Source organism: Corvus brachyrhynchos, unplaced genomic scaffold (assembly GCF_000691975.1).
Source record: "Corvus brachyrhynchos isolate BGI_N302 unplaced genomic scaffold, ASM69197v1 scaffold84, whole genome shotgun sequence".
NCBI classification, from domain to species: Eukaryota; Metazoa; Chordata; class Aves; order Passeriformes; family Corvidae; genus Corvus; species Corvus brachyrhynchos.
Genome location: NW_008237434.1, coordinates 344,015 through 355,171, shown reverse-complemented (window position 1 = coordinate 355,171; position 11,157 = coordinate 344,015). Strand labels below are relative to the sequence as shown.

Here is an 11,157-nt window from a genome sequence, read left to right as displayed (position 1 = left end):
GGGTTTGTTACTGGTTTTGTTGGTTTGGGGTTTTTTTTACCCCTTTCTGCTACCTTTCAAGCGGAGGGACACAAGGCAAGACCCTCCGCACTGGCGCCTTGGCCCCGGCCCTTCTCCCACGTCGCCTACCCACCACCCATGGGACTGCCAAAATCCACCTCCCGTGTCAGGGGAGGATTGGGCGGGATTGCTGAGGCCGGGAGGCTTTCTGGCCTTAAAGGACTTTTCTGCCTCACCCAGGCATATGGGGAATTCTAACAGTTATATAGCTCACTGCGGGGCGGGGATAGTACATGCCTATGGAGCTGGTTGGTATGAGAAATGACATGGAAAAGGGGATGGATTGTGTTCAACGTAATTTACGTAGGTTAAATGTGTAGTATGTACATTTTAGCTGAGTTAATATTGCTCTAGGACCTTAACTCTTGCAAACTTGAGAATCAGAAGGCAACGTTACAGTTGCATTAAGATAAATATTTGCTGTTTGTAAGAATAATGGGTGATTCATTACACCACAAATATGTATCTGTTCCCCATCAGATTTGCAGTTAATATACCTTAGGTATATCTTCAACTGCTAGAATCTGAACTCTTGTTCTATTTGGTTTAAGGAAATAAGCATCCCTGATGGTCCTCCCCCTTTTCCCTAGAAACATGTCTATGCTTTTGAAGGCCTTGGGAAAAACCTTTTTTCAAGACTATATACCACCTTGTCAGTATAGTTCATCCTGGCTAGCCTAATGGTGCATTACTGGGTTATACCGGACAAAGTAGTAACCTACTTTTTGTTCTGGATTTAATCCGTATAAGAAATGTTGTACACAATGAATACATGGGGGTTGGAACAAGGACCATGCTTGTCTTGGGATGCCTTTCTTTGAGTAATGCAAACTTCCTTTTAATTGTCATGCATTTTTCTAGTAAAAGCTCTGCAAGTCTGCAATAAAAATGGCCTCCAATAAAACTACATTGGTAAGTTCATGCACACCTAAAGTATATAAGGATTTAATCAACATATTTTTCTTCAAACTTATAACTTGGCATCTCCATTTAAAAGATACATCCACATCTCCCCTCCCCAGCATTATTCTGACCAAAATTTCAGATCCAGAAAGTAAGGCTACTAGAAAGGACATTGTCTTTGGTTTTAATAAATCTGCGATTTCTAAAGAGAAACTTATTGGGTAAAAAGTGTGAAAGGACTCTGCACTATTTCATCTGTCCTACAATAGAAAACACTAAGGATTTTTTTAGACTCCTTTCAGCATACCATGTAATTCATCATACATGTAAAAAATAAAGTCTAAATCATGTACTCATTTAATTTCTCCCAGTGTATTTGGAGAAAACTATTTGCCTGACAAAAGGCAGTCTTTACAGATGAAAAGTAACGTTATTGAGAAATGATGTGGCATAGTTAAGATGCCTTTTGAAATGATTTTTAACAAATAACAGTTTGTTTGAATTTCATAGGAGCAGAGATTATCAGATGTCAACCCCTCCTGGACCATTTTAATGATGCATTCATGGATCTCAAGTCCTCTAAAGCTTTGCTTGACATTAAAATATGGACTCCTAAGGGCAGTTGGTTGCTGGTTATAATTCAACTAATAATGATAAATAGTTTCATGAAAGACAGAATTGTAGAAGTATAATGTGAGATATATCTGAGGTTGAGATGGGGAAGTAAGCAAAAAATATATGTGGACAATTCAAAACTTCGATAGCAGAACAACTGGTTTATAATACACTCAAAAGGCCTGTTCTTAAATTTTCAGAAATGATTACTGGTTTACTCAGCTCAAAATATATTAAAAACTTGTAATAACTCCAGGCTTAGAAGTGCAATGGAGTGCTTCCTCTGTGTTGTACTGTTTTAAAATACTTCACCAGGGTGAATGTCTGAACCTTCTGTTCGTAATTGATTGTCCACTTATCCCTAATTTGAAGAAAGAGAAGGAGTTAGCCAGCTTGGGGAGGGGGTGCTTTGGAGAGAGGAAAAAATCTATGAATGCAGTATTTTTAATCTTTTGATGTTGTTGAGAATTTTGCTGCACAGGTCAGGAAAATCAGTTATGGTTCCCATGGGAACCATAACTAATTCTGCTTCGTTATGTATTTGCATGCAAAACCTAAATGTGTTAAGGGATATAGGGTAGCTCTAGAGCTGTAATTCCAATTTTCTTACCTCCTGTATAGTAAAATTCTACACCAAAGTGTCACATCAGTATTTTAACCTTGCCCCTCAAAGAAAGAGTGATTATCCATAGATCTGCATCTGTTATATGTGACTTCTGAATGCAGAAAAAGAAATGAGCTATACGTGAGCCTTCAATGATCGAATGCCCAAGTTACAGCTTTCAACATGCAACCCTAGAGAAAGAGAGCTTCGGGGGTCAAGTGGACATTTAGAACGCTTTAACTTCAGTCAGATGTCACAATTCACTTGTGGGCTGAGATTTGCATGGGCATGTATAATCTCAGAATGTACAGGTCTTTAACATGTTCAGTATTTCTGCAGGCTCTGCAATCAAGTATTATTTTAATAGGCTCAAGAGTTTGAAGAGCAGTGCTGATGCATGAGACCTAATTAAATCTATAATATTTAAAACAGAAGCAGCATACTCTTGATTTTCCTATTTCTTACTGCACTTCAAGAAATAAATACAGACCCCCATGACATTTAATTTTCCTCTGTGGAAGATACTTAAGATACTTAAGTCTTAGAAAGTAAAAAAACAAATTGTTGCTTTGATACAGAAATCCAAAACATTGATCTTTAAGTGACAAGAATTAGTGAAGCCGAAAAGAGTACCAGAAAACAGTCTTCCATTGAATCAAAGAATTTTAGTCCAACGGAGAATACAGATGGAGATGTTCCCCACTTGTAGCCTGCTTGCCTCATCACCAGTAATTATAATGTTATTATTATGGTATAGTGAGTCTGTCTTTTTCTGTGTTGTTGTTTTTCCCTCTGCTACTTCTATTGTTTGTTTATTTTCCTCATATCTACCCCTTTCTATTTCACACTTCCATTTTTTGAAAGAAGCTGCCCTCATAGAAGCCTTGGACATCTTCATGTTGTATTTCTCTTCAATATCAGTCTTGCATTCTTTTTCCTGTGGAGGCAAAAAAAGCCAATGTGCTTAAGTTTACACTTTTCAGATATGAATGCTGTGGTCAAAATATACCTGGGATATGCAGGCACTTAAAATCTAATTGGAAATACATGCTCTGTTCTCTCTTCTATGCTCTCAAATCAAAATGATTGCCATGTGAGATATATACAGAAACTTGCTGTTTAGATGAGAAACTAGAAACCGTTTCTCCTTTTTGTTGTTTGAACCTTCAATTTATGGGTTGCTAACCATAAAGACTAAAGTAGTTTGGGGAGGGAGGGCAAAATTAATTACAAAAAATAAGGGGTACAAAGACAGGGCTTTGGCAAGAGAATCATCTTCCAGTGTTCAGTTTACTAAAAGAAGACAGTTTTTGTTCTAACATACATTTTTTTTTTTACCTTTCACCACATCAAGACAAAATTCTACTGAGTCCAAAAGTTTGAAAATTTCAAAGTTAGAGAGGACTAGAGAATGGCTATCAAGCAAATAGAGGTGCTTCATGATATTTGCTCGTCTGTTTTCTGTTGTATAGGAAGTGCTTTAGTGAGGAATTAGTTCTGTCCACTTTGATTTAGGGTGCTGCATAACTCTGTTTTAGGAGCTTAATATTTAGTTGATGGCTGCCACTTAACAATTTCCTTAGGGGGTGCAGTCCAAAATGGCAAGCAAACTGCTTTTGGTCTGCCAGTCCTCCAGAAATGTGATACAACATGATAGGCTTGTTTGAACCTTTTTAAGATTACAAACAAGGAAATTCTGAAATGTGTCCTTCTACTACTATTTAATTGTGCCTTATTAAACTGGGAATGCCTTGAGGATGATGTGGATGTAATATTTGTTTTAAGACCTTAAAGAATATTACTTGAAATATCAAATGTAAACTTTAAAACACTTTAAAAGTTTTGTAAGTTAGCAAAATTCCATTTATGTGTTAAGTATAAGCTGTACTTAAGTTTAGCAGTCTTAAATTTATGCACCTTTGTGACATGTCTTTGTAAGTCACATGGGTGCATGGCTAAGATTGAGAAGGGACTGCAGTATGGAATGTTCCTAGCATGTGTCCTGTTCAATAGTTGGGGGTTATTGTTGAGTATTTTGCTTATTGTAGCAATACAACATAAACTTTGCTGCCATCAGTTTCTCCTTGGTTTTTTTGGAAAAAGTAGAAACCACCTTTTTTTCAGTACCATCCCTTTTCTATTTTATGCATTTTCACAGTTACCTTATTACTTTTCTTTACTTCTGCCTTGCCCTCTGCCTTTTCACAGGCACAGAGTTAACTTTTAGAAGCTTCCTGGTGTTTCGAGCATGTAGCACTGAGAATTAAATTTTTAAGGGGAGTATAGTCAATGAGTATGTGGACAAAAATTTGTTTAAAATTTTTTTTAAACGTTTTTAAAAACTGGTCTTGGGTATCTCATTAAACAACTGAAAAAATCCCAAAACATTAACATGTCTTGCTCAGGTTACGTGACCACATGCACTAATGTAAAAGGAGTCTGAGCTTCTGGCTTTAGTATTAGTAAGCCAGTGAAGTAACTGTGTAAAGCGAAAAAAAAAAAAAGAATAATGTCATTCTGAATTTCTTTTGTAGCACAAAATGGGAAAGAAACAGAATGGCAAAGGTAAAAAAGTTGAAGAGGCAGAGCCTGAAGAATTTGTTGTGGAGAAAGTCCTGGACAGACGTGTTGTAAATGGAAAGGTGGAATACTACTTGAAGTGGAAAGGATTTACAGAGTAAGGCATTACCCTTTCTTTTTCTTCTTCTGATAGAATGATAAACACTAATCATAGATTTGAAACAACTGTGCAAAGAGGAGATTGGATGATGGGCATCCACTTCAAAGAACCTTGAGGGAAGGACATCCATAAATGCATAGTCAAGTGGGATAGTCGAGTATAGAAGATAATGTAGTTCATTGTTTGCGCTGTATAAAATATTCGAGGACTTTTACGAAGTTCTTAGTGATTGTTCTTCTACCACTCTGGTAGAGCTTGTGTCCTTATCTATGAAGGTAAGATAGACTGACAGTTGTTACATATGTAGCAGCATGAACGGTACTTCTGAGTAAGAAATCATGCAGGGATTTCAACTGCAGGCAGCTCTGAAGCAGATAGTTCACTTATTATTAATTTTCCTGAACTGTTCTCAAATTAACTGATTTTGCCTGTGGAATGGTTGCCTTCATTAGGCATACCTGAAAGGAATTTTTGAGTGCCTTTCCCAGGATTTATGTATGTACATGAAAACTTTACAGTAGACTTAAGAAGTTGATTAAGAAGGAATGCAGTAGTGCCTCCTTCCAGTGACACTCTGTGGCAGCTTGCTTTACCAGCTGAAAGAAGGTGATGCACCTAGAAGTTGTGCATAAATGGTTGTGTATGGAGTGGTGGTATTTTGTATACCTCCCAAAGTGAGTGCATTGCAACATTGTGCACTCTGGCACCTGAAATATGTGTAGTGATGTGTGCATAAGCACAAAGCACAATGCTTAGTGTTTGAGGGTCCGATTTGAACTTGTAGTAATAGGGATTGTATTGGAAAATAATGTGTAGGTATCCTGCTCATGCAGTACTGCTGTGGCAGTATTTGCGCATGAGGTGCATAGTGGTTGTGGAGAGCATTCATGGACTTCTTAAAATTTTAGTTAACAAAATGCATACTCACTGAAACATACGCAGTGTCCAGCTCTGCCCACGTTTGTTTGCTCCTGCAGTCAGTCAGCTAAGGAAGAAGATAGTTCTAGGTATAGTTGCATTCACTGCTCAGAGACAACTTGAGAGTGTTCCTCGCATCTAAGAGCTTAAAAATACATATATGTATATATTAGGCTGTAATGACTGCTGGGTACACTGTTCTCTGCAAGTCTTAGTGCTCATATCATATTGTTTGTTTACATGGACAGTCTTTAGAGGAACCAGGGAAGTGAATCAGTTTAAATGTACAGGTAAGTTTTGGGAGGGTGCAGATTGCTTAACTCTCACACTCCACTGAGAACATAGGTGTTAATAGAGCTGCTTTTTGTGTTATCTTCAGTTTAAGAACATTGTTTCTCAATACTAGTGGAGTGTCCTTCTTCCAATCATCAAATGCAGTACATGAAGGCTATTAAAGATGGCAAGATAAACATCCTTAGGGTTTAATAAACCTACCTTATATAGTGAGACAAAAATGAACTTGCTTAAATGAAGGAGAGCCATGGGGCTAGTTTTACATTTTTCTTCTTTACCTAGTTTTACATAAATGTGTGTATGTTTCAGTGCTGACAACACATGGGAACCTGAAGAGAACTTAGATTGTCCAGAGCTAATTGAAGCTTTTCTGAACTCTCAGAAAGCTGGTAAAGAAAAAACAGATGGTGCCAAAAGAAAATCTTTGTCAGATAGCGAATCTGATGATAGTAAATCAAAGAAAAAGCGTGATTCTGTAAGTATATGTTCACGTATTAAGTTTTTGTTTCCCTGCATCTCTTCCCTACCTCTCCATCCCCCCAAAAAACATATGTTGACTTTGAGAATGAGGCTGAACACTGATTTAAAACTGTAAAAATTGCATAGCATCTGGATCTGTGGTTAAAAAAGGGTATATATTCATTGTGGTTAATGAGACTGTCCAAATGGTAAGTGAAGGATGATTGACTGACATGATGATTAAAAGTTCTTACATTGTCCCATAACACTCACTGAAGAATTGAAAGTAGGACTGGTTAAGAGTTATTAATTAATGGTATTAGGTGATCAGTTTATATTCGAGAAATGGATGGAACATGAATGGAACAAAGATGAAGTTCTGGTTTGGCTTTCGTATTTAGTATATGATTTTGAATAGGTGAGTGGCAAGGTGGCAAAATGTGAAAACCAATCAGTTACTTTGACTAGGACCAGACATGATGGTGGAGGAGTAGAAAGGGTGAATGAAGAAAGCCTACCTTTCCTGAGAGGTCTGAATTTCTCCTTCAGTTTAAATGAGTGAACAACTTGACGCATTTAGTGCTGATAAGTACAGAGTAATGCACACATAGTAATGTCTTCAACAGTTCACATTTTCTTCCATAAACTTTCAGACTAGCAGTTTGAAACCGCTGACACTGCCAACCATTTTCATGTACTGAAGACAGCAGTTGTACATGTGGTTACTGTCAAAAAGGTTGGAAGGCATCAGAAAGAATAGTTCACGAATAACACAAAGAATATTTTGCTTTCTGTATGGAGTCGGTTGTTCAGCTTCATCTGGTACAATAGTGGCCACTGTCTCTAAAAGGATATTGTGAACCTAAAAAGAAGCTAATACAGGAAATAGTTGTGATGTTTTTTTGTCACCAGTGTGATCTCAGTGAACCTAGAAGAGTTGAGGTGTTCCCCAAGGGTGCAGTTTCATTGTTAGCTTAGCCAACCCAAACCTGTTGTTTTGCTGGAAAGGATGTGTTTTTTCCACTTCCAGGCGTGCATTTTTACTTTGCTGCTTTTGTTATTTTTACTAACCATGCTTGGTTCTTTATCTAGTAAAATGATTTTAGACCATTTGTTACATCTGTCGTGTTTTCAGAAATAAATGCTGGAAACATGGATATAAAATCCTTTATTATTACTCTACATCTGAATGACTTGGCCTGGAAATCCGTCATGAAAAAATCCATGTCGTATTCGGACAATAATACGTAATTACAGATTTGATGGGGTTTTAAGGCTATTTTTTTTCGTTCTGATACACACACATACATGTATGTACAAAAATTTATGTATCTAGTACCAAAATAGAATTTTGTCTTAAACTAGATAATCATCTTCTAACTTAATAGGTTGATAAACCAAGAGGGTTTGCAAGGGGTCTTGATCCTGAGCGGATAATTGGGGCTACGGATAGCAGTGGAGAGCTTATGTTCCTCATGAAATGGTAAGTCTTATATCCACAGTTCTTGTTCATGAAGGGAGGGGAGGCAGCTGCACTTAGGCTAAAGAGATAACTTCATTTCAGGAGTAAGACAGAGAAACTGGTGCTCTCCTTAGTGTTTTCGTAGAAAGACAAGCTTTATATATTCAGTTAGGATTTAATCCCTCTTCCTTCAAAACCCAAAATATCTTTCATTTCTGTTGGTTCAGTTTTACTTTGAAAGGTAATTTCTGATAAAACAGGGGGAAATTGGCATTTGTATGGAAAAACTGGATCTTGGTAATGCTCTTGCTGAGAGAATGGCAGGCAGAAATCCAGCTTTACATGTTTCAATAAGCGGAAGCCAGCTGCTGGATAGCCAACCATTTAACCAAGCAGAGTGCCAGCTGTTCTGCATGCAACAAAGTGAAATTGGAAGCAACTAGGGAAGAAAGCAGAGGTGGAGATGAAAAATAAACAATATGGAGAGGCTTGACCTTATGGGCTAGTAAGAGGGGAGAGTGATGTGGGGAGTTTGTGTTGTTGGGAGGGTAGGTGGGGACCAGCTTCATTAGCTGCAGTGTTGGGAGAAGGATTTCTTGCCGTGTGAACAAATGGGATAAAATTAGTGCTTCCTCCCAGTGTTGAGAAGAGTTTGAATTGACATTTGCTGGGAGTCTGATTTCTTAAGGTGGTGGGATAAGAAGAAGGATGGCTTTCCACAGCCTTTGAGAAGGGCAGATTCGCAGAATGGAGTCAAAATGAGTGATCTCCTGAGACATGATTTGTCTTGGGATGTGCCTAGACTGCTGAAGATGAGTGTTGTAGGAGATTGTCTCCCTTCTGCCTTCTCAAATTCTCTGTAAATTTTAGGGGAAGCTTAGAAAAGTTGCAAAACAAAGATCATGAGTATTTGAATTTCTATAGGGATCATTGGCAAAATCAAACACAGAGGACTTCTTTTTTTTGTTTAGTTAGTTGCAGCTGATTAGTTTTTCATAATTGGTCGTTGGTAACAAACGTAGATACGAGTTTGTATGCACAAAGCTGACTTGTCAAGGCAGCATACACTTTAAAATGGAATCTGAAGCATGTCAGACTGGCAAGCGTGATTTGTTACCCCAAGACAGCATCAAGAATAACAATATGAAATACAGGAAGTTACTTGCATAAACAGTAAACATAATTTGCATGTAAGTACCAGTTCTTAAGATTCATCCTATTGATTTTTAAGTCTTACTTTGAAGTTTTGATTAGCCTTTAAAAGACAAAATTAACCAAATTTTACTTGTTTCATTGCATACTGCAGTATGTAACCTTGTAGCTGGTTCCCTTTCAATAGCATTTTCCTTTCAAACAGTAAAAAATATGGGAAGGGAAGAACAATGGAGCTATGAAACCTTGTCATTACCATTAATATGGAAAGTCTTGGTAGCTTTAGTGAAAGGTATACTGGAAACTGATTTCTAGCTGACATTCTTTTCAGAACTTAAGACTTAGCAAGAGCTGCTAAATGTTCTGAAGTACTGATTATTCATCTTCTTAAATCCTGCTCTCTTCTACATCAGGAAAGACTCTGATGAGGCAGATCTGGTGCTGGCCAAAGAAGCTAACGTGAAGTGTCCTCAGATTGTAATCGCTTTTTATGAAGAACGGCTAACTTGGCATTCATGCCCAGAAGATGAAGCACAATAATTGTTTGCATTGCTTTTTTTTTATATATAAGAATATTAAAACCCGAAATTTGATTTATTAGCAATGTGAGAAGCATACATTCTAACAAGTTTCAAATTTGATATTTTTTTGAAGTAGTATGTTTTGCATCAACAGCAAGTAAATAAAAGCTTTCTGCAACTTGTTTCATTTATCACAAGAGAGCATTTGATACTACTACTTCCTCCATATTAGGTAAAAGCTTTTATAAAACATTGATGAACTTCCATAGTTATTACGGAATCATAATGAATGTCTAAACAAACTCACAGATGTTTTGTAGTCTTCTATACTATTGATGTGCATGTATCTTCTTTACCCAAACCTAGCCCTTTAAACCTGTAGGGTCATTCTTTTTAGTATTTGGGATCACTTGGTCTTAAGAAGACCAGGTGAAAACTAACTTTGTAGTAATTTGAATGTTATCAGACTGTATATTGTTTACTTTATTGTAAATACTGGTGAACAGTGGTCAATAAAATAGTTTTATATTCTTCCTTTATACTGATAGGCTGTGACTCTTTTGAAGCGGGGTATTTCTCAACTTTTGATATGTTAAACTCAATTTGTAATAAATATTTAACTGTAAGTTGGTTTTTTGGGGGGTAGGTTGATTGTTACCCCACTGCTACTCTTACCACAATACTGGACAAGTACCAGGCTTTGATTATAAGTTGGGGGATTTTGTGAATACTGCCTGAGACATGGGTTTTTTTCAGTTAGGAAGGTTCTGTAAAATGAATATGCTTTGGGTACTCCTATAAGTCACAGATGGCAACCACATGGCTTGGGTGTAACAGTTGGTCACAAGGCCAAGAAGCCTCTGCAGGCATACTAGGAAATATTTGATGTGTGTTGACAATATTAGCCTTTGCTTTAATTTCATGTCTTAATAAGAGGCTATAGTGTACTTAGGGCTGGTTTAGATGGAATTATTTTTCAGGCCATTGCCTGAAGAATACTTACATAGCTCAGCCTTTAAAGTGGAATATTTAAATGAAGACACTCAAGTCATATACTTGGAACAAAAGACTTGCTTTCTATTTCAGATTGAATTTTGAAATTAGTCCTATAATCGGCTGCTTGGAGAATGCCTTCAGAAGGGCAGAAGTGAAGGGTGGGGAACTCAGGAAGAGTAAAGTTGCCATTCATCTTTTCACTTGCTTTTATCTACATGCCTTTTATTTGTGCTTTGACTACCATAGCATAGTTTGCCTTAAGCTGTGCTTATATGTCAATGGCCAAGATTATTTCAGAATTAAACTTAATTTAGAGTTTTGACTAAAAAATACAATCCTGTAGTATGTTGTCAGTGTCAATATAATCATAGAGTGATTTGGATTGAAAGGGACCTTAAAGATCATCCAGTTCCAACCTGCCCGCCATGTGCAGGGACACCTTTCACTAGACCAGGTTGCTCAGAGCCCCAGCCAGCCTGGCCTTGAACACTTC

General features: G+C 37.3%; 1 protein-coding gene across 3 annotated transcripts; it reads left to right on the top strand.

Moving 5' to 3' along the window:
- On the top strand, positions 1 to 10,209 carry CBX3 (chromobox 3). Of its 3 annotated transcripts, XM_008631321.2 has the most exons (6): positions 1 to 972; positions 2,761 to 2,910; positions 4,717 to 4,859; positions 6,384 to 6,549; positions 7,922 to 8,016; positions 9,561 to 10,209. In XM_008631321.2, exons 2-6 carry the CDS (start codon positions 2,869 to 2,871, stop codon positions 9,685 to 9,687), a joined length of 573 nt encoding a protein of 190 aa, XP_008629543.1. In that variant the 5' UTR covers positions 1 to 972; positions 2,761 to 2,868; the 3' UTR covers positions 9,688 to 10,209. The 3 variants fall into 3 exon arrangements, with proteins under 3 accessions (XP_008629543.1, XP_008629544.1, XP_017586660.1); XM_008631322.2 differs by lacking the exon at positions 2,761 to 2,910 and having other exon boundaries at positions 3 to 972; XM_017731171.1 differs by lacking the exons at positions 1 to 972; positions 2,761 to 2,910 and adding an exon at positions 2,933 to 3,614.
- The last annotated feature ends 948 nt before the right edge of the window (positions 10,210 to 11,157 follow it).